The sequence below is a fragment of the Plasmodium sp. gorilla clade G2 genome (genome assembly GCF_900097015.1).
Source record: "Plasmodium sp. gorilla clade G2 genome assembly, chromosome: 3".
NCBI classification, from domain to species: Eukaryota; Apicomplexa; class Aconoidasida; order Haemosporida; family Plasmodiidae; genus Plasmodium; species Plasmodium adleri (nom. inval.).
Window position 1 is genome coordinate 57,523 of NC_041695.1, and position 27,892 is coordinate 85,414.

Consider the following 27,892-nt stretch of genomic DNA (forward strand, 5'->3'; position numbering starts at 1 on the left):
AATAGTTTTTATGAAATACATAATAAAAATTGTTTATTTCAGTTTAAAATATGTCTATATATACGTCCTTTTTTAACAAAAAATAATTATTATTAAAAAAAAAATAAAATAAAAATGCCAAAAAAATGTATAAAATTCTAAAACCTTCTAACTATTATATGATATTTATGTTTAATTATAAAACAGTAATTTAATTCATGTAAAATATAAAAATATATATATTATTGTTCATACATATAAAAGGAAAAATAATAATTGATTTTACTTTGTTTTTTTTTACTTCAGTAAATTATATATTTTAAATCATTATTGTAATTGTTATTTATAATAGCGCAGTATATATTTTTAATATATATTTATAAATATATATATAGATATATATTAATTATAAAGAAATACAAATCAAAACTGTATGGAGGTTTTATAAAATATAAACAATATATATATTATATGAAAATGTTTTTTGAAAAAAAATGGAAAATATGATTCATGCTATAAGAATATATTAACAAAGATGAAAAAAAAAAAAAATGAACGAAGTATTATAATCTAACGTCTATAATAATAATATATATATATATATATATATTCCACTATGTATAAATAGGTGCAATTGTTATTATGTATTTAATATAATTTATTTTTTATTATTTTTTTTAATTGTAAAATATAATTTTTTTTCAATACAATATTCTTATGGTTTTAATACGGTTAATATATATATTATGAAAGAACGAAAATATCTTATTTGAATTTATTATTATTATTTTATTTTATATTTAATTTTTATATATACATCTATAAGAAATTGTAAAAAAAAAAAAAAAAAAAAAAAAAAAACCTTTCAAATATATTTTAAAAAAAAAAATAAAATAATAAAAGAAAATAATAAAATAATAAAATAATAAAACAAACCAATAATATATGTTTTAATTATTAATTTTAATTATTATTAATTGTTTTTAAATTGACAAAAATTATTTTTCTAAAAATCTATTGTCTAATTTTATATAATTTAATTTTTTAATTTTTTATTTTCTTTGTTTTTTTATTTATTTATTTGTACCTGCACCGACATTAAAAAGGAACGAAACGATATATATTTTTTTTACATATAATGTTGGAGGCTACGTTTCTGTTTTATTTTGTTTTATGATATGTTATTTTTATTAAATAAATGATCTATTTTTATTAATTAAATTATTTATTTTAATTATTTATTTTATATTATTTATTTTTAATAATTAAATTATTTATTTATTTGTATTATTTGAATTATTTCTTTTTTGTATTAATTAATAAATTAGGAATTATGCAATATTCTGCATTATCAGAAGCGTAAAAGAAAATAAATATGGGAAATTTAACTTATATTTCATTTTTATTATATACATCCGTTCTTCTATTTAGAATTGGTTTATTTTGAAATAGGTGAAATTATAAAAATGATCATAATTGGTATGGTATAAATATGTGAAAATTAAAAAATATGTCTAATAGTAAAAAATATATTATTAAATTATTTATATTTATAATATTTTATATACACAAATATATATATAACATATAATTGTGTACTCCTTTGTGAATACGTTCTTTATTATTATTTTTTTTTTTTGTATTCTGGGTTATATTCTTCTGTACTTTTTTTTTTTTTGAAATATAAATAATAATAATATTTGAGTACGTGTTAATATGTAATTTTGAACTAAAAATTATATACGTGTAAAAATTAATAGTAAAAGATGGTTTCATTTTTTAAAATATTTTTTTTCATCCTAATATTCATTTTATATTTAAATGAAAAGGTACTATGTTCAATAAATGAGAATGAAAATGCAATAGAAAATATAAACGAAATTGAATCTGTTAATCAAACTATAAATGGATATGACAATATCGATCAATTAAAATCCATGATTGGAAATGATGAACTACATAAGAATTTAACTATATTAGAAAAATTAATTTTAGAATCGTTAGAAAAGGATAAATTAAAATATCCTCTCCTTAAACAAGGAACTGAACAGTTTTTAGACATATCAAAATTTAAAAAAAAAGATATTACAGATACTAATGATGAATCTTACGTTATACCTACACTTCAATCGACTTTTGACGATATTGTAAAATACGAACATCTGATGAAAAAACAATTAATAGAAATATATAATTCTGATATTTCAGATATAATTAAAAAAAAAATATTTATTGTAAGAACATTGAAGACAATAAAATTAATGCTTATACCATTAAATTCGTATAAACAAAGTAATGATTTAAAAACTGCACTCGATGAATTAAATAATGTTTTTATATCAAAAGATGTACAAGAGAAAACAAGTAGTCCAATAGGAGACCATCAGACATTTTTTAGTAATCTGTTAACACGTTTTAAAAATATTATATCTGGCGTTCATGATATTGAACAGTCACATGAAATAAAACCCAAAAGAGAATTACTTATATTGGATGATACCAAAATAGATGTAATGGACACGAACGATTTCTTTTTTACGACCAACTCCAATATAAATTTTATGGAAGCCTTAGATGATATAACAAATCAATATGGATTAGGTTTGATTAATCATTTGGGTCCTCATCTAATAGGTACAAATAAAAATATATATAATATATATATATATATATATATATATATATACATTCATATACATACATATTTACATATATATTTTTTTTTCTACAGCTCTGGGACATTTTATGGTATTAAAATTAGCACTTAAAAATTATAACAATTATTTCCAAGCAAAAAGTATAAAATTTTTTAGTTGGCAAAAAATTTTAGAGTTCTCCATGTCTGATCGATTTAAAGTTCTTGACATGATTTGTGACCATGAATCCGTTTACTATTCCGAAAAAAAGAGAAGGAAAACGTACTTGAAAGTTGATCGATCACACACATCCATGGAATGTAATATTTTGGAATATCTAATACATTATTTTAATAAATATCAGCTAGAAATAATAAAAACTACACAAGATACCGATTTTGATTTACATGGTATGATGGAACATAAATATATAAAAGATTATTTCTTTTCATTTATGTGCAATGATCCTAAAGAATGTATTATTTATCATACGAACCAATTTAAAAAAGAAGCAAACGAAGAAAATACTTTTCCTCAAGAAGAACCTAATCGTGAAATAAGTGCATATAATTTATATTTAAATTATTATTATTTCATGAAACGTTACAGTTCCTATGGAACAAAAAAAACCTTATATGTTCATTTATTAAATTTAACAGGACTTTTAAGTAATAAAAAATAAATATATAAATGTATTTGTGTGGGTACATATTTATATGTATATATGTTTTTTTTTTTTTAGATTATGATACGAGAGCGTACGTAACATCTCTCTATTTACCAGGATATTATAACGGTAAATATATATATATATATATATATTTAATGAAACAAACTATATAAATTTCAACATAATTTTTTTTTTTTTTTTTTTTATTTAGCTGTCGAAATGTCTTTTACGGAAGAAAAAGAGTTTTCAACACTCTTTGAAAACTTAATACAATGTAAATAATTATATTATTAAATAATTATATATATGTTTAATAAATATATATATATATTTTTTTCGAATTAATATATATTATTCTTTACTTGATGAAACTATAAAAATATATATATATATTTTATTTTAATAGGTATTGAAAAATGCCATTCTGACGAAACAATACAAAAATCAAAAGATAGTAATTTCCTTAATGATATAACTAAATGTGATTTGTGTAAAGGAGCCTTTTTATACTCAAGCAGTAATAAATAAAACTAAAGGAGACAATATATATACATAAATAAATACATATACGTATATATTTATATATATATATATTTTTTTTTATTAGTGAAATTTGATGAAGTTCCTTCGATGATGCAAAAATTTTATGTATACTTAACTAAAGGGCTCAAAATACAAAAAGTGTCATCACTAATTAGAACGTTAGATATATATCAAGATTACAGTAATTTTTTATCACATGATATTAATTGGTACACTTTCCTATTTTTATTTAGACTTACAAGTTTTAAAGGTAATAAAAATATACATATAAATATATATATATACACACATATATGTACATTTATATATTAATTTATAGATATTGGGAACAAAAATGTTGCTGAAGCAATGTATTTAAATATAAAAGACGAAGATTCATTTAACAGAACGGTAGTGACAAATTATTGGTTCCCCTCCCCTATAAAAAAATATTATACTTTATATGTTAGAAAACGTATTCCAAACAATTTAGTCGATGGTAATAAACAAATATATTTATTATATATATATATATATATATATATATATTTGTAATCACTATATATATATACCCACATATACAATCATATATATATATACATTTTTGCAGAACTGGAAAAATTAATGAAAGTTGGAACATTAGAAAAAATGAAAAAAGCACTCACGTTTATGGTCCATGTCAACTCGTTTCTCCAACTAGATTTTTTCCATCAATTGAATGAACCACCTCTAGGATTACCAAGATCATATCCTTTATCATTAATTCTCGAACATAAATTTAAAGATTGGATGATTAGTTCGCCCGCGGGGTTTTATTTTTCAAATTATCATAATCCATATATAAGAAAAGATTTACATGATAAAGTTTTATCACAGAATTTTGAACCACCTAAAATGAACCAGTGGAACAAAGTTTTGAAATCGTTAATTGAGTGTGCATACGATATGTATTTTGATCAGAGACATGTGAAAAATTTATATAAATATCATAATATTTATAATATAAATAATAAATTAATGTTAATGCGAGACTCCATGGATTTGTACAAAACCCATTTTGACGACGTGTTATTTTTTGCAGATATATTTAATATGAGAAAATATATGACTGCTACCCCAACATACAAGAAAGTTAAAGATCGAGTGTACCATACATTACACAGCATTATGGGAAACTCGGTCAATTTTTATAAATATGGTATTATTTATGGATTTAAAGTAAATAAAGAAATATTAAAAGAAGTGGTAGACGAACTGTTTTCCATCTATAATTTTAACACAGATATATTTTCAGATACTTCGTTCCTGCAAACGGTTTATTTATTATTTAGAAGAATAGAAGAAACGTACAGAACACAACGAAGAGATGACAAGATGGTAAAAAAAAAAATATACATATGTATATATATATATATATCCACCTACATATATGTTTTTTTTGCAGAGTGTGAATAATGTTTTTTTCATGAATGTAGCAAATAATTATTCGAAATTAAACAAAGAAGAACGAGAAATCGAAATCCATAATTCTATGGCATCAAGGTATTATGCTAAAACGATGTTTGCAGCATTTCAAATGTTGTTTTCAACCATGTTAAGCAACAATGTAGATAATCTTGACAAAGCGTATGGATTAAGTGAAAATATCCAGGTAGCAACAAGTACGTCTGCTTTTCTTACATTTGCATATGTATATAACGGAAGTATTATGGATAGTATGACGAACAGTTTGTTGCCACCATATGCTAAAAAACCAATAACACAATTAAAATATGGAAAAACATTCGTTTTCTCCAACTATTTCATGCTAGCATCCAAAATGTACGATATGTTGAATTATAAAAATTTAAGTCTTTTATGTGAATACCAGGCCGTGGCAAGCGCTAATTTCTACTCGTCTAAAAAGGTGGGTCAATTTATTGGTAGAAAATTTTTACCTATAACTACGTTATTTTTAATAAAAAGAATTCAGGGATCAATAGAATGGGCAGGAGGAAAAACATGTCAAGCTGCTGATCATGATTCAGCACATAATGGTGGTTCTAATGCTAATTGTGGTCAAGTAGATCCTTCCCCTCATAATTTCTTCTTTACTGACTTTCTTGCTGCTCAAGCATCCCAATATTTATTTTTTTATTTTTTCACAAATTTATACCTGGATGCAGGCAAATATTTTCCTGGAGGGTTTGGTCCGGCAGTAAAAGAACAAACAAAACATGTGAAAGAACACACGTACGAACGCAAACCTTCCGTTCATAGTTTTAATAGAAATTTTTTCATGGAATTGACGAACGGGTTCATGTACGCTTTTTGCTTTTTCGCAGTGTTTCCTTTATATGCATATTTTGAAAATATTAATTTTTATATTACGAGCAATTTCCGTTTCTTGGATCGATATTATACTGTATTTAATAAATATTTAATAAATTTTGTGAGAACCAAACTTAAAGAATATACAAGTGATATTCTGATAAAATACGAACGTGAAGCATACTTGAGTATGAAAAAATATGGGTATTTAGGTGAAGTTATTGCTTCAAGACTTTCTTCTAAAGATAAAATCATGAATTATTTGCACGAAACTAACGAGGATATCATGAGTAATTTAAGAAGATATGATATGGAAAATGCATTCAAAAACAAAATGGTTACTTATGTGGACGATTTTTCTTTTTTTGACGATTGTGGTAAAGATGAAAAATTTTTAAATGAGAGATGTGATTACTGTCCTGTCGTTGAAGAGGTGGAAGAAACGCAACTACAACAACCATTACTCTCACACACTGATGAGACCACGAATGTATCAAAACAAACTAGCACTTATATAGATATTGAAAAAATTAATGAATCGGAATCTGTAGATAGCGACGACGATGAAAAGGATTTCGATGAACCGGATGATGAATTAATGATAGCACGATTTCACTAGAAAAAAATATATACAATTTTGTACATAATATTAATATTTTTTTAAATTATTTTCCATTTCATTTCTTTATATTTTTTTCTTTATTTTTAATATATAATTATATATGATGATTTAGAATTTGTGTTTTTTTATAATATATGTGTATAACTTTAATTAATTATGTGTTTTGTTTGTTTTTAGGTTTACCTTCTCTTTTTTTTCCTGTTTTTTTTTTTTTTTTTTTTTTTTGGGGTTTGTTTTTCTTAATATTTATTTTTTAATTTTTAGAAAATTTGATTTAATTATTTGTTCGTAAAATAATTTATTTTTTTTTTTTTTTTTTGATAAAAATATTGTTTTAAATTTTATTATAATTTTTCAATATAAATTAATATTTTAATGTAGAATTACTTTTTTTTTTGATAATTAAATTAAAGAAATAAAGAATATAAAATTAATTGAAAGGAAAAAAAAAAAGATCTCCTTTTTGATTTTTATTATTTTTTTTTTTTGGAATATTGAAAATTTATATATTAGTTTTAAATAATATATAATAGTATTTAATATAATAAAAAAAAAAAAAAAAAAAAAATATTAATTCTTTAATGTATATAAGATATATGATATATATATATATATATATATTTTTTTTTTGTGTAAGATTAAAATATATAAACCATACGTATTACACAATCCAATTAATGAAAAAAAAATATATTGAAAGATATAAAATAAACCATAATTATTAAATAAGATTATATAATCAATATTATTTAATTTAGTAAAAATTAAAAAAAAAAAAAAAAAAAATGTGATAACAAACTAAATATATACTATAAATAAAAAATGATTAACAAAACATTTATTTCTACAAAAGGAAGAAAGAAAAAAATATGAAATATTTATTTATTTCCTTATTGTTGTGCTATAATTTAATCATATATATACATTGTGTTTCAAAAAATGCATATAATATAAAAGAGAAAAAAAGTTGGGAATGCATATTCCCCATAAATCATCAAAGTAATAATAACACAAAATCCCTTTTTATGAATAAATATTTCCATAGAAAAAGGAAACATACTAGTACTTTACCATTCATCAAAACGTATGACAATTTAAAAAATAAAAACAAAAATGATATATTAAAAATATCATATTATTCTATAAATAATAATAAAAAAATATATAATAAAATACACACACATATTCTTTTCATGAATAATAACAATAATAATAATAATAAAGAGCATATACAAGATAGTAATACCAATATGTTGTTAAGCATATATAACAAAATATCAGAAGATGGAAAAACCAAAAATAGCCTACTTAGCGATATATCAAAATTATTCAAAATTGTAAAAGAAAGCAAATTATTATTTGTAACTGGATTTTTATTAACAACCTTGTCAGCAATTGTCGATTCATACATTCCAATTTTTTTATCCAAAACTGTATCTTTTGTAATGGAAAAAAGAATTTTTACAATTATTAAAATAAACAAACCAAATTTGTCAGTTGTAAAAGATTTAATAGAATATCTCAAATTTTGTAGTAGTAACCCTTTCCATATGTATGTATTAATATCTGTTATAAGCTTATTATTTTCTTCCTTTCGTTCATATATTTTTAATGTGTGCGCATATGTAAGCACAAATAATTTACAAAAATTTCTTTTCAATGTATTATTACATAAAAATATTAACTATTTTAAGAAAAAAGGAAAAGGAGAATTAATAAGTAGACTTAATATTGATTCAACTGAATTAATTGATATTTTTACAACAAACATAATTGTATTATTTCGAAATATGATAAAAATGGCTTTGTCATTTTATTTCTTATATAAAATTAACGTACATTTATTTATTGTTTCTTTATTTATTGTTTTTATTATTTCAAATATATCCATTTTTTTTTCTAATATATTTCGTAAGCTAGCCAAAGAAGAAAGTAATGTAGTTGCTCAGTCAAATAATATTGTAGAAGAATCAATTTACAATTTTTCACTTATAAGTGCATTTAATACACATAACAAGGAAATAAAAAAATATAATAATTCATTAGACACTATTTATATGTCTAGGATGAAATTAGGGCTATTATATATTATAGAGAAGTTTTTTATACGTATAATAGATATGATGACATTTATATTAACCTTAATTTTAAGTAAACAAACGTTAATGTATAATCTAAATACTGATACAAGAACGATAATTTCGTCTGTTATATATATGCAAAATATAATTGCTCAATCATGTACGATAGAGCAACAATATTCTAGGGTTCAAGAACTTATAGGTAATGCAGAAGATGTTATAAAATTAATAGAAAAGGACAATATGCGCAACAATAATAATAATAATAATAATAATACCAAATTGGTATCTTCCAAATATAATTTCTTTTCTATTCTTTTTAATATAACCGATATGAAAAATTTTATATTTAAACATTCCCTTTTGAAAAAATTTCAAATCATACAAAACAATTCTGATTATGTTTTTAATATAATTAAACCGAATTATCTAAAATTATTTGAAAGGAACTATAACAATTTAATTAAATTATTTTTCAATGAGAAGCATTTTAATCAATGCGATGAGAACCTTTTCAAAAATGTATCAACTGATAATATAAATAATATTGATATGAATGAAAAAAAAGAGGAAACAAATAAAATAAATGATTACCAAAATTTTATAAGTAACAAACAAGTGTATGACAATAAAACAACGGACTATACTTTAAAAAAAAAAAATCAAGATCATTCAATTTATTATAATACACCAAATAATAATGTTCAAATGAAACATGTATCACCTGAACATTCTTTTAATAAATCAGAAAATTTTCAAAATAAATTAAAAAAAAAGATACAAGAACTAAATATGCAAGATGTATACCAATTTATTAAAAATGATCATGAACTTATTATCAAATATAAATTAGATCGAAAATTTATAAAATTCTTAAAGACAAATTATAAAAAAAATATCATATTATTTATCTTAAAATTATATAAAGAAAGTAATAATTCAGTATCAGATGATTTTCTATTCCTTTTTGATAACATTAGTTCATTTAAAAATTTATCAATCAAAGACAAAAAGAGCATCTTAAAAATGAGTAATATAACAAATAAAACAATATATATTATTTTACTTACCTTCCTATTTTATAATTATTCCAAGTTTTATTACAAGAGGCAGAAAAAAAAAAATTTCATAAATTTTATTGAAAAAAAAAATAAAATGTTAAAGAATAATCAGAATGTTGAAAGGCACGAACAGGCATCCAGCACGTATGAGAAATTGTATGAATCATTGGAGGATGAAATAAATATAAACGATGTCTTAAGTGATACTATATGTGATAATATAAATGATAGTATAAGTGACACTATAAGTGATAATATAACAGATAAAACAAATAATAGTATATCTAACAATTCCAATGATATTTCAAACAATTATCAATCTAACCAATATTTATATCCAAACAATATGCCCACTACGACAAATAAAAATGATCAATATAATAACCAAACAGACAATTTAGAATTGAATAACGAATCAGTTAATTTAAATAAAACAAAAAGTAAAATAAAAAAAAAAAAAAGTTTAAACAGTATCTTACCTTATATTATAAAAAACGCTATAAAAGAATTAGAAATTTTAAAATTTATTGATGCAAATTATAAAAGTATAAATGAAAATTTAATATTAGATAATATAAAAGATAATAAAAAGGGAAGTACTTTAATTTTTGAAAATGTAGATTTTTATTTTGCAAAATATCCAAAAAATAAAATTTTATCAAATATTAATTTAAATTTGTCAAATAAATATACATATGGAATATTATGTTATAATGACTCAGGAAAAAATTATCTTGCCAAATTAGCTGCTAGGTTATATAATAAAACATATGGTAATATATTATTAGATGATGAGAATATAGAAAATATATCTAAATATATATTAACCAAAAAAATATCATTAGTAGAAGAACAAAGTTATATTTTTAGTGACAGTATAATCTATAACATGCTTTATTCATATAATTGTATTACAAAAGGAAACAAAAATTTTTATTATTTAAATTATAATTTCAAGTTGAATCAAAATAATATAAATAATTGTGTACACCTTTTTTCTCACGATAATGATATTATAACAAATTATTATAATAATAATATTAATAGTGGTAGTAATATTAATAGTACTATTAGCAGTTGTAGAAATAATGACCAATACGAAAAAATAAAACAGAAAAACAAAAAAATAAAAGTAAAATATAAAATAAAAGAAAATAAGTCATCCACATACAACATAAATAATACAACAAATGACAATGTTCCAGACCAATCATTATATACATTTAAAAATTTTAAAAAAGAATGCTTAATGTGTGGAAGAATTATAGACACAAAATTATTGGAAGAACAAAAAAAAAGTCAAAGTTATAATAAATATAAAGTTCATTTCATAAAAAAATTATATAAAGAAATAATTAAAGTCTCAAAAATTGTATGTTTATATGATGTTATCAATTCTTATCCAGATAAATTTTTTCATAATATTAATGATAAAATTTTATCAGGAGGACAAAAACAAAAAATTTCATTAGCTAGAGCTATTATAAAAAAACCAAAAATACTTATATTAGATGATGCTTTTAGTGCGTTAGATGCAGCAAATGAATTAAAAATATTTTCAAGTATAAAAAATTATTTACCAAATTGTACTATCGTAAATCTCTCTCATAAAATAACCACAGTCAATAAGTGTGATTATATTTATGTTTTAAAAGATGGAAAAATTATAGAACATGGATTACGAACAAAATTGATACAAAATAAAAATAGTGAGTATATTAAAAAATTCAATGAATATTAATCAAATGTAAATATTTTATTTTATAAACCCATAATTACTATATTGTTAATGCAATATGTTATAATGATAATAATTATAATTTATGTTATTTTTTTTTTTTTTTATGTCTTAATATATATACTATATTAATAAATTTTATTGATTAATTATAAAATATTTATGAATTAATTAATATGTGACATTTATTTGTTTTCATGTCTTACCATAATTCAATATATTTATTGTCTTATTAAATAAACATATATATATATATATATATATATTTCTTTTATATTTGTATTTATCAATTTTTTATTGTTCTGTCAAAAACATATACACCTTCATTAATGTCTATATTATTTTTAACCATTTTTGTTAATTACTTATTTTTAAGATTAGTCATTATGATTTTAAAATTTTTTCAATATATTTTGGCTATATTAACTTTTTTTTTTTTTTTTTCTTATTATAAAATTAAAAAAAAAATAAAATAAAATAATCTTCTAAAAATATAAAATTGTGAAAATATCATTATATATAAGATATGATATAATTAATACACAATAACAAAAAAAAAAAAAAAAAAAAAAAAAAAAAAAGAAATATATATATATATATATATATATTATATCACATTGTATAAATTAATTTGTACAAAACTAACGCCCTATATCTAATTTCAAAACAATAATAGACAAATTATACATACATATTTTTAATTATTTTCTTAATTTTCAGTATTCAAGTTATATAACTTTTCCTTCTTTGTATATAATACTGATGACGTTAGAACAAAAAAAGATAACAAAACATATTTTTTAAATTTATAATTTATAATAGGTGTATTAAACAATTTAAAATTAGAATTATCCGCTTTTATATAAGACATTTTATTATTTAGTTTTATATACTTTTCATTATATTTTTGTTTCTTCAATTTTTCTTCCTCTGACAATTTGTAGCTGACTAACTTGGCAACGTATGGTCCAACATTGTCACCATTTTCAACAAATATCTAAAGTAAAAATTAATAGGATATGTATATGTATAAATATATATATATATATGCATATGTTTATATTTATAATATATTTTATTTTCTTTCTATATTTATAACCTTATGTGTATCATCGCAATAGGGAAATTTAGCTGATTGCCAACATCGACAAATTCTTATAACTTTCTCATTTTCATGTTCAGACGGACTGTGTTCAATTAACTAAATGTATATATATATATATATAAAAAAGAAAAAAAAAAAAAAAAAATTTAAATATGTAAAGCATATATAATATATAATATTCAACTTTTTTTTTTTTTAATACATGAGTATATTGAGGAAACTTATTCGTATTAAAGTTTATTTTATTTAAATATTCTAATGGATCCTTCATTACTTATTTATTATAGTTCATTTGAAAATACAAGAGAGGTTAATATTAAGTATAAAATAAATATATACATATCTATTTTATATATTATATTATTTTTTTTTGTAAAAATATTTTCTTAACATGAATTTCATGTAGCCATATAATTTTTCTTAAACATCATTTCTGCTTTAAAAAAATTTTTAAATTCAATTCACAAGAAAAAATAAAATATAAATATATATATATATATATATAAATTTTAAATTAAAAAAAAAAAAAAAAATTCTCAAATTGTTATCAAAAATATTATGTGTTAATAAATATATTGATCATATATATATTATATATATATAATATATTTTTTATTTTTTTTTCGCCCTCACATATCAATAATAAATAAATAAATTCCTTTTTGTATTTTTTATACATTCATATTAATAAGAGCAATAAAATAATATATACTTATATATTTATAATACATATGTTGGAAAACCAAATGTTTATATTATAAAATACCAAATGAACATTATTATAAACACCTTTAACTTAATAAATAATTTCTTACCTTAAAAATTAGCAACATATTTTTTTAAATTACCCTATAAGACACAACAGTGCAAAATATATATTATACATATATGTATATTTTTATACAATGATATAATGACACTTCCTTTTTAGCACAAAAATATTTATGAAACTTCATATATATTTCATATTACAATTAGAAGATAATTATTATTAAAAAGTTTAACAGTATAAAAATCAAGTTAATATATAAAATTTGATTTCAAAAAAGAAAAAGAAATACAAAAATAATTTACTGAAAAAAAAAAAAAAAAAAATACAAAAAGTTACTTTTTATTGTAACTTCTCTTATATAATATCGAAAAAATTCCTTTCGTTTAATACCTTATAGTTTCCAGATATAGATCAAAAAAAAAATAAATAAAATGAATGAATAAATAAAATATATTTATATTTACATATATCCTTGATGTATGTAAAAAAAAAATTCCATTTCATTAAAATTTTCGTTTTTTTCCATTCGATTAGAATCTACCATTTTTTTACATTTTGGTTATTACCATATGAACCATTTATATTCATATTATATGAACTATTATTGTTGTTATTCCTTTTATCGTTGTCATTTTTTGACATGTTTTTATTTTTCTTATTATAAGAAAAATCATTTTTATATATCTCCTTTTCCCCATAATTGTTTTCCTTAAAACCTAAATATTTAGTTGAACCATCAGAATTATACATATATTCATGCCTTTTAAATGACAAATTTTCTGGTAAAACAAAATTATTATCAAGACAAAAATCTACAAATTCTTGAAAAAGGGAATTTAATAATTTCATAATCAAATCTATTGCTTTTTTATATGCATTTAAATTATCAGATGTTATAGATAAATGCATTCTCTCAACTACTGGAGCTTCATTTATTGGTTTCCCTTTTATTTCTATATTTACCATATTATTTGTTTGTTCATTAATATAATTTATATTTGAATTGTTTTTACCTAAAATTTTATTCATTACATCAAATTCATTAGGAAATCCAAAAATATCAATAAGTTCAATTCTGCTCAATCTTTTATTGGCAAAAGAATTATCATTTTGTTCATTTTTATTATTTGATAATTGACCAAAATTATTATTACTATTAATACTATTATTATTGTTATTATTATTATTATTATTGATATTATTTATATTATTAATTCTATTACTCATGTTATCCCTTTTCTTGTTCCCACTATTACTATTTATATTATTATTATTATTATTATTTGTATTTATCAAACTTGATAATTTCTTTAACATATTTACAGTATTCTCATTATTTGAAACAGAATTATCATTTTCTGATGTAACATTTGGATCATTTGCTGAGAAAGGTAAAAACTGTTCAATTACTTTCCCCTCATTTAGTACTATACATCTTATAGTACCAATATCATTAATAGTTAATCCATTTATATCTTTCTTTACTTGTTGTATCATATTTTTATCATTAAATGTTATTTGAGCTGCTGCTTTGTCAGGTATAATCCTTATATCCTGTGCTCCTTTATAATAAGAAAATAATTCTTTTAAATCATTTTCATCAAATAGAAATGCTTTTTGCGGATTATCAATATATAACCCTAATGAATAATTATTATTACTTATATTACTATTATTATTTGATATTTTATTCATGTTATGTTTACCCGAATTAACATGACTCATATAATTCTTATCTCTATTTCTTATAGACATATTATAATTTAGAGTTGTCATCCTATTTCCATCCTTTCCTCCTTTTTGAAATGATTGCTGTTTTGACATGACTTGTTTATTCATTTATTTATATGGTATTCATATAAAAAATATAAAAATTATGATGTCCTTTATTTTATATATATTTTTTTTTTTTTTTTTTACAACATATAATTGTGACACATATAAACATAAACATATATATATATATATATATATATATATATATATATATATATATTTGTATTAGAATTATAAATATATATATGTAGAATATATTTTTTTTTTCCTTTCTTCTTTTTGGACTAAAATTATTTTATTTTACATTCTGGAAAAAATATATTTTTCATATCTTAATCTTTTTCTTTTAAATTTTTAATATACCAATAACATTACACATATACATAAATATTATATATATATATGATATATATGCGATTAATTATTATCCTAAAATATATATTATTTGAATTATTTATACTTTTAAATATTATATTATAACACAAATCAAATAAATGACTTAATAAATGTAAGTAGATATATTTATGTTCTATACAAATGTTAAATTAATAATTAAAAAAAAAAAAGGACAGCGAAAAAAAAAAATTTATAATAATAATAAAATAAAATACTTATAAAATATCCACTTTAATAATATTATAATACAATCGCTTCAATTTTCCTTTCACATTAATTGAAATATATTAATGATATAACTGTTCATATAATAATTATCATAATGTTATTATAAAATGCAACATCATTTTATTATATCATGAAAATAGTTTTGTTAATATTCTATATTTCTTTAACAGTTATTTCATTTTCATATATATAAAATGTATGTGCATATTTATATATATAATTTATTCTTAATCTATCAACTTATATTCTTGAAACATAATTTTTTTCGTTGTTAGTTTTATAGATTTTATTTCATACATATACATAAAAAGATATACGAAAAGGAAAGCTATATATTCTTATATAATTAAAAAGGAATCTATGGAATTATATATATATATATAATATTATGACAAAAAAGAATTAAAAAAAGTATAATATATATAAAAAATAGAAAAAAAACAAAAAAAACCTTATAACTATTATCATATAAATAAACATATTATTATATTTATAAAATAATTTTCATAAATATTTTTCTTCATTAAATATTATAATAATGTAATATATTCATAAAAAGTAAGCTTTAAAATAAGGATATAATAATTTCTATTTTTTGAAAATCTTATAAAATATATAAATCACATAAATGTTAGAAAAATTCCCAAATTGTGAGTAAATTATATATATATAATATATATTAAGAAAAAAACATTAAATTTAAAATAACTATTTATTATATTTAAAAAACATGAAAAAGAAAAAAATTAAAATAAATCAAATTATATATATATATATATATATACAAAAATATTTATAATTATATATAGGTAATATGAAAAAATTGTAGAAAAAAAATATATATATAAAATAAAATTTTAAAAAATAAAATAAAATAAAAATGGTTAAGGGGAAAAAATATAGGAATTATTTTTATAAATATATAAAATTTATATAAAATTATAATATTTATATAATATTATATTTATATAATATTCAATATTTCAATATAATATTAATATGTTTAACTACATGCATAAATATATGCATAAAATAATATATAATAGTATATATTATAAATTACCCTTATTTATATAATAATATATATTTATATATATTTTTTATATATTTTTGAAAAACTGTCATATAAAATTTTAAATGATTTCTTAAAGGAATATAAATATTATATTATAATTACAGAAATAAATAAATAAATAAATAAATAAATAAATAAATATTATATATATATATATTATTAGTAATAATTAAAATATCATATATTTATAAATAAGTATGGTATCTCTATATATATTGTTCCTATACCTTTTATAAATAAATTAAAAAATTTTTATTACATTTTTCAAACATAATTCAAATGAAACATTTTATAAAAATATGTACATGTAGTAATCCACGCATTTTTAAAATTAAGTCTCAAATCGAAAACATATATGATACATGTGTCCTAAATATATATATATATATATATATATATATACATCCACATTTGTGTTGTTTATCTTTAAGTAGAATATAATAAAATTGATCATTCAAATTAAATAAATATATATGTCTTTATTTTTTCTAAATAAAAAAATTTTACATTTTATATTATGAAAAAAAAGAAAAAAAAAAAAACAGAAAGAAACTTGTCAATATATATGAAAATAGGCAAATATAATATGTATTAAAATGTTTATAATATATATATATAAATGTGTATGAATTTATATATGAATATTATTAAAATTAGGTAAAATAATAAATATTCCTATTCTTTTTTATTTCATATTATTATACACATATACAACAAATCGACCAAAATGTTTATATATATATATATATATATATATATTTATATTTGCAGATACTTTTTTTTTTTTTTTTCTTCTTTCATTTATCTTGATTTTTATGTGGGACGCACGTAAAAATATATTATTTAAAAAAAAAATTATAATAATATATGTAAAATATAATAACCAAAATGTTTAAAAATTAATATATTCAATGTTATTTCATGTAAGTAAAAAAATATATATATATATATATATATATATAATAAAAAAATAAAATAATGTTTATGTATTTTATACTTGTAAAATAAAAATGTTAATGAAAAAAATAAAATGAAAATACAATATTATTTTTATTATTATTCAACATTTATACATTCATCATCAACATCTATAGCTGAAAAGCTTGGGACATCTTCCTTCATTAATCCTCTTAACTACAAATGAAAAAAGAAATATACAAATAAATATATAATATATATATATATATATATATATATATATATATATATATATATATTTATTTATATATAATTTATTCATATTATTACCTTTATAAGTTTATTATCTTCTGCCATTTTTGCTCTCTGTAATGCTTCTTGCCTATCGGCTTCATAAAGTTCATCTTGATTTGTTGCGAATTCCTAAGAAAAAAATAAGAATATATTATATACGTGCAATAAAAACACATCCAAATATTTACAAATATATATATATATATATATATATATATATATATATATATTTTATATATACCTTTAGGGATATTAACAAATCTCGAACGAAGGATCTAAATGCTGATGGAGACTCTACACAAAAATTAAACATATCGACAGAGAAGGTCTCTATTTGTTTTTGATTTAAATTTTCAAATGATTGAGTTAAAAAGTTTTGTACATGTTTTATTATATGTGGTTTTGTTATTTCTACTTCTGGTATATTTACTACTTCAAATTCTAACAATCGTAATAAATTCATTAAAATTATGGTTTGATAATGGAATCCTGATTTATGAAAAGAATCTGTCAATGTTTTTAGTATTTCATTTAATATAATATAATAAAATGCTTTACAAAATTCTTCTAGATATTCCTTTTTCTTTATAATAATATTATGAAGAAATTGTTGTGTTATTCTTAAACCATGATCAGCAACTGATGGATGTTCATGTTTTATAGCCCATAATAAAGATTGAATAAATGTATTAAATATTTCTGAATCTAATGTAAATAAATAATCAAAACAATGTCTTACACATGCATCTAAGAAGTTATAAAACTTTTCACGATGTTCTGGATATGAGGAGAAATCATTTTTTATCATATCTATTGTTGGTAATAATACATAATTTAATACTGTTGGTAAGATGGGACATGTTACATTTTCGATTTTTTTAAAAACTGTTGATAATAATGAAAATACTTCTGCATCTTTGATATGTGGATTACTATCTCTATAATCAACCAAAATGGTTTCTAATAATACATTTAATATATTACTAGTCATCTGGAAATTTATTTGTTTTGCTTCTTCAATTGTTGGTAAATGGATTTCCATAGTTTCATCAATTTCATTTTTTAATTTTTTTTGCTCTCTTTTTAACAATTCCTTTTCTAAATCTTGTATATTATAACAACTTCTTTCTATAGTAGTTTCAATTAAATGTAAGAATTCTCTTTTCATTAAAAATAAATTTCTAAATTGTGCATGTCTAATTCTTTTGGTACCATTTGCTTCAACTTCTAAATTAATGAATTTACTATAAAGTTGATATATTTTCAAGAAGTCTAGAAAAACTAAAGCTAATTGTTCATAATAAAAATATGATAATGCATATGCTAATCTACAATTTACTCTAACAAATGTAATTATCAATTTGGAATTTTCATAAGTACATAAATGTTCTAAATTTTTCATATCATCATTATTAATATTAATATTATTGTTATTATTAATATTATTATTTAAAGAATTTGTATTATTCATATCTTTTATAGCACCATTATTATTTGCATATACTAATGAATTCCATAAATTCATTAATTTACTCATTAACACTTTTATACTCTCTTGTTTTTCTTCATAAGGGAAACATGAAATAACATGAGCTATAGCTTCATATAATAAAAGATTCAATTTTTCTGGTAACTTATGCATAATATTATTATGGAATTTAATAAATGTACTAAAAAAAGATTCATTATTATCATTATTATGATTATTTTTAGCTATAACATTTTTACATTGTTTACATATTTTTAAAATGGTCTCAGCTGCCATATCTTGTACCTTTTCATTTTCAGCAAATTCAAATAATTTTTTCATAACAGTTTTTAGAAATCTCCAATGAAGTTTTAAAAATCTATGATATTGACTAACAATGTACATAACACATGAAGCTAAAATAGCTCTATTTTCTTCACCATTTTTAACTTCAATCATATGTAAATATATTCTCAAAATGTACATTAAAAAGTCTTGTTCTTTTTTTAAAGTCATACACATAGATATAGAACCAACAGCATAACTAATTCTATTCGTTTTTGTACTATTCCATACTTCATTCTTATTCGTATTTTTTAACGATTTCTCTGATTCCTTATTTAATAACTCAACAATTAATTCCATCGTTTTCTCAGAACCTAAATAAGTTAAATAAACCAATGTTGTTTTCATAGTATTATATAAAGAAATTTCAGTTGTATCTGGTTCAAAATCTCGAACAACTTCTCCAGTCTCATTATCATAAGAAATATAAATTTCTTGTGGTTTGGCCATTTTTTCAATAACAGTCTTTCTAATATCGTTTAATATAAATTCATATAATTTTATACGTGGACACATTTTCTTAATATCTGATGGAGTTAAATCAATTTTGTCTAGAATAGAAGAATATTCATTAATATTAATAACAATATTTGAATTAATATTACTACTATTCATATTATTACTATTATTATTATTATTATTGTTGTTGTTTAAAAGATTGATATCATTATTCATGGTTACAAAACTATATGATTTCCTATTTGTTAAAGAAGATGATTCTAAATTAATATTTGTTGTTAATGTATTTTTCATATCAAGAGATGAAGAATTCATATCATTTTTATTTTTAAAATTATGTTCTTGTTCTAAACGAGTTATTAATTCTCTAATTAATTGTTCTGTAAAAATATTATAATAATCAATTATTATTAAAAACACTTCTTCCATATTACTATTAGCTAACATATTTAAAAATTTGAATACAATATTTAGGTCATTAGAATTATTATTTTTTTCAACAATCTTTTCTCGATAATTTTTTAAAAAGCTAGTTATACATATACTTAATTGTAAAAAATATTGTTCCCAAAATATTTTTAATTCTGGTGGGATATTTTTCATTTCATTTGCATTTGGTAATAATTTTATTTTACTAACTAATTTGGTCCATAAATTTGTAAATACATTATCAAAATATAGGATATTTTTTTCATCTATTTTTAACATAACTATTTCTTGTATACATTTAACACATTCTATTTTATATGATATATCATCCCAAAAATGATCAAACAATAAATCTATTATTTGAATATTATTATCATTAAATTTATATTTATCAAATATATATGTTAAAGGAATCCATTTAAAAAAATTAGATAAACAATGTAATGTCTGTTTAATCAAAGATGTATTAGTACTCCTTTTATTATATACATTTGCTTCTAATATATATAAACATAAATTATAAACTTCTTGAAATTGACTAGCATATTCATTTCTCAATTTCTCTTTCTTCTTTTTTACTAAGGTCTCATTACCAAATTCAAATACTTCTTCACTTAACATATTTAATAATTTCATATTATTCTCACATACATTTTGATTTAATTTTGCTGAATTTACTATATCAGGAATAAAACTAGACCAAGAATCAGGCCATTCTTGCTTAACAATCTGAATTAAGGTCTCATCTAACTTGTTCAATAAATGTCTATCTACACCAACAGTAGTACCTTCAGTTGATAACGTAATAGTATAACAAGCTATAAAATTCTTCATACCTTCTTTTTCTTCTGAAGGTAATATATTCCATCGATTATTTATACATTCTTCTAATATTTGTAAACCATAAAATTTTGTATTCACATTCTCACTATGTTCTAATATTATTGATACAGATCTCCATGATGTATCTAACATCTTAAATTGATTTAACAAATTCTGAGCAAAATCTCTTCTATTCTTATCTTTAGTATCTAATAAAGCTTCCACCACATTGTCTAACAATTTCAATTTTTCAGCATCAAACGCTTGGTTTTTATCTAACAAAGAGAGGGGATTGAAAGGTTCATTTTCCATTTTTATAATAAAAAAATATAACTATAATAAGCCGCTATTTGGCTATATATACATATATAAATATATATATATGTTAAAAATAAAACAAAAAAAAAAAATAAAATAAAATATATATGTGTATATATTAAGTATGATTATAGCATATATTTATATATGTTTATAATCCCCTTATGAAATTGATTATATATATATATATATATATATATATATATATATATATATATATATATATATATATGTATGTGTTTATATTATTATTCTTTTCTATTTTTTAATATTTTTCACTTTCGTAATTTCTTATTCTTTTAATTTTGATATGAAAATATATATATATATAATACACACATAAATGAATATATATATATATATATATAATACTTTATAATTAATAAGAATGGTTTCTTATTGTTCATATTTTTCATATACACAAATTAAGTGAAAATTATTTCTTATAATTTTTTATTATTTTATTTTTTTTTTTTTTTTAGTTACTATTTATTCTTATTCATATAATATGTATAAAACATTTATTTATTAAAAGTTTCAATACAAAATTGTCAAAAAATAAAAAATATATTTATATATATATATATATACTTTTCTTTTTTTGGTTCTTTTATGTATTTATATATATATATAATATATATCATTAAAAATTATACACATATTTATATTTTTCTTATTTCATATTCTTAATAATAATATTTAAACTTATATTTTTATATCATATATTATACACATATTATATGTATTCTTTTCTATTCTTATTCACATTTATTTTTATATTATTTAATAACTATTCAAAAATATATATATATTATATATAATATATAAATGTATATATATACACATATATAAATATATAAATACTTTTATTTTAATATATAACTTTAATAATTTATTAAGTATTTTATAAATATGTATATAAAACCAAAGGAATATGAAAATTAAAACATAATATTTTTCTTTATCTTTTTTTTTTTGATTTTTCATTTATTCCTTCTTATTATTATTATTATTTTTTTTTTATTATTATTAACTCATTTATAATTCAAAAATGAATATATTATTAAATAAATCATTTATATGGATCGTCATAATATATTTATAATATATATATATATATATTATATATATTTTTTATTAATAAAGTACTATAGAAAAAAAAAAAAAAAAAAAGGCAATTTAAACAAGAAAATATTAAAAAAAAAAAAATAATTAAAATAATAATAAAATAAAAATAATTATAAAACGTATTATATATATATATGTATATATAATATAATAATAATACTTTTCATATATATTCTTTTTATAAATAAAATTATATTTTTTTTTATTACTCTTCACATTATTTTTAATATATGTATTATTTTTATCTTATCATTATATTATTGGGCAAAATTTAAAATATATTATATTATAATATAATGATATGATAAAATAATATTTTTATAATATTATAAGATCATTATTTAAGAAATAAAAATAAGAGCATTATAATACGTAGAATAAAATTTAACTTTAATAAAAAATAAAATAAACGTACATTTATATATATAAAAATATATGTATATTATATATATTATATTTATTTTAAGTGTAAAAGCACGTACATATAATATATATATGTAAGTTAATATAATAATATTTAAACTTACATATTCTTCTGTTATTATATTTTTAAAAAGTTATATTTGTATTTATATGGAAAAAAAGTATTATTCTTCTTCCTTTTTCTTTAAAGATATATTAATATTTCTTATAAAAAAATAAAAATATATATTTTCTTAATAGTATAATAAAGCATAATTTGTATACATAATTTTTTATTTCTGGTTTAATTTTTTTTCTTAAGCAAAAAAAAAATATCATTTCTTTTTTTTTTTTTTTTATATATATATGAAGAAAAAAAAATAAGAATTATAATAAAATAAAAAAAAAAATACGTGTATCGCACAAGAATATTAAACCAATACTTAAAAAAAAAAAAAAAAAAAGAGAGATTTTTACCTTTACAATAATAAATTAAAAAGATAATAAAAAATTTTAATTTTTTTAAATAATAAACATGATAGATTAAATTCTTAAAAATAATAATATGTACATGAATTTATATATTCATATATATATATATATATATATATAATCATCATATAAGCATATATGTGTATGAAATAAAATAAGTATATTTATTAAAGGTAAAAATATGTACATGTAATATATGGAACTAATATTATTAAGAGGGATATATACAAATTATAAGGAAAAAAAAAAAAATAAAACATCACAAGTGTATATAAGAATACAAAGTGGTTCAAAATATATAATACTTATATACATTTTAAAATATTTAAAAATAAAAAATATAAACAATAAATAAATAAGTAGTCTTGTCCAATTTTAATGAGAATCTGTTTTATAATAATACATAGGCACCATAAGATATCAATATATATATATTATGTATGTATTTATTTATTTATTTATTTAAAATAATAAAAATGTTCGTATTAGCTTAATTCAATTTCATATCTTTATTTTATTTTTTTTTTTTTCTCAATATCATTTACCAATAATATATATATGGGCGTAATATAGAAATTCTTTTATCCTCTTATTTAATAAAAATATAAACTAATATATATATATATATATATATTATACTGAAAAATGTTTTATATCTCATTTCATAAATGAAAATTTTTTATATTTTAACAAAAAATTTTCCATACAATATAACATTTTTTATTTAACATCGCTTGAACACATTCATAATATTTACTTCTAGATAACACCACTATAATTAATTTTTAAAAAAAATAATCCTTTAATTTAATAATTTAATATATTTTTTCCTTTAACATAATGAAGTCACAAGTTTTAAAAAAATTGAAAAAAGAAGCATACGAAAAAGATAAATAAAAACAAAAGTAAATAAATTAATAAATAAAATATATATAAATAAATAAATAAAATATATAAATAAAATAAATAAAAAAGAAAAAAAAAAAAAAAAAAAAAAAATTAAAACAATAAAAACAAAAAACAAATATAGCACAATTATGTAAATATATAAATATATATGTATATATATATATATATATATATTTTTTTTATTATGTTCCTTTAATAGTCTGTGTCGTCCTCCAAAAGCAAACCACAGTCATTAAAAGTTTTCAAAAAAATGTCACTTGTAATACTTTTATCATCCGAGGCCTCTGATGCCATATCAATAATCATTAATAAATTTTTGATCGCTATATTCTTAATTAGATTAGATGATATTACCCTTTCTATTTCGTTATTTGGAAAATCATGATATGTTTGATTTCTATGTTGTAAAACATTTTTAATTGAAGAAGCTGTAGATAATAATGGAACGTGTATGTTAACAAAAAAATTTTTGGTTAAACCGACATCTTTCATAAATTGATATTCTGATGTAGTACAGATAATTAAAATTTTTTGATTCTCTTTTTTTGGTTTCTTTTTTATTAAGACCATGATAGCTTGTAAAATAGAATTACTAAAACGTGGTCCAATACGAGTATAATCAATTAACCTTTCAATATTATCAAGAATAACTAGAGATAAAGGTGTTTTATATGCATCTTCAAATATTTTATTTATATAATTTATTCTACCAATTTCTGAATAACCTATTAAATTTTCTGGTGTTATAAATTTAGTAAAATGAAAATTTGCGCATTTAGCTATATAAGCAGAAATAGTTGTTTTTCCTGATCCATTTTCACCATATAATAATATACTCATTAATTTTGTATTTTCATTATCTACTATTTGTTTAATTAATAATTTACATGTATTCTCTATATTCTCATATTCTTTTCCATAATTTATTATTCCATTACATAATAAACTACCTATAATATCTTCTTCAGCTCCAAATGCAGGTTTAGTTTCTTTCAATGCTTTCATAAAATCATTTTTTGTTATCATTATATCATCTGCATTTATAGGCTTTGTTAAATCATTAAAATTAATATGCCTTTCAAAAGCATACGAAACTGTATTTCGTACTAACCCTTCAATTTCTGCTCCAGAAAAGTTAGGTGTTTTTTCTGCTAATTCTAATATATTTACATCTGAACTTAATTTATTACTCATTCTCATATTTTTTGTATGAATATTTAATATTTGAATTCTCCCTTCTTTATTTGGTAACGATATTTCTATATGTAACTCAAATCTTCCAGGACGAAGCAAAGCTTCATCTATTAAATCTATTCTATTTGTCATTCCAATTAATAAGATATTATTTAAACTATTTACTCCATCAATTTTAGATAATAATTGATTTACTACACTATCATTTACCCCAGTACTACTTGAACCTGCATTTCCTCTTTGTCTACATATAGCATCAATTTCATCTAATATTATTATATGTAATAATGAATTCTCACCACTTTGTTTATATTCCATTTCTGCATCTTTAAATAAATTACGAATATTTTCTTCTGATTGTCCAACATATTTATTTAATATTTCTGGACCATTAATTATTTTCGGTTCTCGTGCATTCAATGTCTTCCCTATTTGTCTAGCTATTAACGTTTTACCAGTACCAGGAGGACCATATAATATCATACCTTTTACATGCTTTATACCTAATTGTTTTATAATATAATTTGGATATATCCTACTAGCAAATGTTCTTCTAAATATTGTTTTAAATTCTTCATCTAATGCTCCTATACCTAATTCTTCAAAATTGAAATTATTTTTTATAATATTTTGTTTTAATACTTTCTTTGATTCAATACATAATTTCCCTCCATCATTAATACTTGTAAATATACATTCCGTGTTTTCAAATAATATACCTCTTTCATATCTATTATAAGAAATATTTTGATTATCTGAATTATTATATCCCGTACTCCATTTATTAAAATAAGTGCTAAAACCTGAAGCATTTCTATTACTACTATTATTATTACTATAATTATTATTACTATAATTATGATTACTATTATTATTTAATCTCTTTATCTCATCAAAATCAGCTGTCTTTAAATCTTTTACTATACATTTTAATAATATATCATTATATTTTAAAGCTAATATTTGACCTTTAGTTAATATATGATTAAGAAAATATTTTTTAAAAACTTCTTCCAATTTCTCATCTTGCATTTCAATTAAACGATCAGGTTTAACAAATAAATTTACTTCTAAATCGATGGAATCAATAGGTATAAAATTAATAAGATCATTTTTATTTTCTTTATCTAATATATTTATTTCTACTAATTCTTTTAATTGTATTCTTGAAAATTCCCTCTGACAAGTATTTAAAGCAATTTCTTCTCTCCCTATATTCGCATCACCTTTTAATATTAAAACCATATTACCTACTTCACTATATACATCATTACTTTTCACGCTCTTTTTTAAATTATTATATAATCCGATATTAATAAACCCACAATTCGTTAAGGCCAATTCTTGTGATTGTAACTTACAACAATGTAAATTAGTTCTCATCATTTATTATATATTATTTGCTTGGAAAAAAAAAAAAAAAAAAAAAAAATACATACATATATACATATATATATACAAATAAACAGATTATTTCTTAAATAATTTTATTCTTCAAATATCACTAAATATATATATATTAATAGCTTTTAACTCTTAAATTATAAAATATATTTTTACATAATATTTACAAAAAAAATAAATAATAAATTAAAAATTTTTATATATATTATAATATTACTGAAATACAATATTTTATTCATATTAAAAATTATATAAATATATTTATATATATATTATATATATGTACCAAATAGTTACCTATATTTTTTATAAAAAAAAAAAAAAAAAGAAACATGTTCA

General features: G+C 19.1%; 6 protein-coding genes across 6 annotated transcripts; 2 read left to right on the top strand and 4 right to left on the bottom strand.

The window, feature by feature from the left end:
- Window positions 1-1,745: 1,745 nt before the first annotated feature.
- PADL01_0301300 (cytoadherence linked asexual protein 3.1, putative) lies at window positions 1,746-6,736 on the top strand (the record flags this gene model as incomplete). Its single annotated transcript, XM_028682981.1, has 9 exons — window positions 1,746-2,613; window positions 2,711-3,283; window positions 3,358-3,411; window positions 3,497-3,559; window positions 3,692-3,802; window positions 3,893-4,078; window positions 4,148-4,306; window positions 4,418-5,184; window positions 5,252-6,736. The coding sequence occupies 9 exons, from the start codon at window positions 1,746-1,748 to the stop codon at window positions 6,734-6,736; spliced, it is 4,266 nt and encodes a 1,421-aa protein (XP_028536433.1).
- Window positions 6,737-7,608: 872 nt separating this feature from the next.
- Window positions 7,609-11,622, top strand: PADL01_0301400 (ABC transporter, (TAP family), putative; the record flags this gene model as incomplete). The annotated part of the gene is made up of 1 exon (XM_028682992.1): window positions 7,609-11,622. The coding sequence occupies one exon, from the start codon at window positions 7,609-7,611 to the stop codon at window positions 11,620-11,622; it is 4,014 nt and encodes a 1,337-aa protein (XP_028536434.1).
- Window positions 11,623-12,328: 706 nt separating this feature from the next.
- Window positions 12,329-12,995, bottom strand: PADL01_0301500 (CDGSH iron-sulfur domain-containing protein, putative; the record flags this gene model as incomplete). The annotated part of the gene is made up of 3 exons (XM_028683004.1): window positions 12,329-12,616; window positions 12,719-12,820; window positions 12,927-12,995. 3 exons carry the CDS (start codon window positions 12,993-12,995, stop codon window positions 12,329-12,331), a joined length of 459 nt encoding a protein of 152 aa, XP_028536435.1.
- Window positions 12,996-14,033: 1,038 nt separating this feature from the next.
- PADL01_0301600 (conserved Plasmodium protein, unknown function) lies at window positions 14,034-15,251 on the bottom strand (the record flags this gene model as incomplete). The annotated part of the gene is made up of 1 exon (XM_028683015.1): window positions 14,034-15,251. One exon carries the CDS (start codon window positions 15,249-15,251, stop codon window positions 14,034-14,036), a length of 1,218 nt encoding a protein of 405 aa, XP_028536436.1.
- Window positions 15,252-18,027: 2,776 nt separating this feature from the next.
- Window positions 18,028-22,018, bottom strand: PADL01_0301700 (exportin-1, putative; the record flags this gene model as incomplete). The annotated part of the gene is made up of 3 exons (XM_028683026.1): window positions 18,028-18,105; window positions 18,220-18,312; window positions 18,425-22,018. 3 exons carry the CDS (start codon window positions 22,016-22,018, stop codon window positions 18,028-18,030), a joined length of 3,765 nt encoding a protein of 1,254 aa, XP_028536437.1.
- A 3,129-nt stretch (window positions 22,019-25,147) lies between these two features.
- PADL01_0301800 (N-ethylmaleimide-sensitive fusion protein) lies at window positions 25,148-27,532 on the bottom strand (the record flags this gene model as incomplete). Its single annotated transcript, XM_028683037.1, has 1 exon — window positions 25,148-27,532. One exon carries the CDS (start codon window positions 27,530-27,532, stop codon window positions 25,148-25,150), a length of 2,385 nt encoding a protein of 794 aa, XP_028536438.1.
- Between the last annotated feature and the right edge of the window lie 360 nt (window positions 27,533-27,892).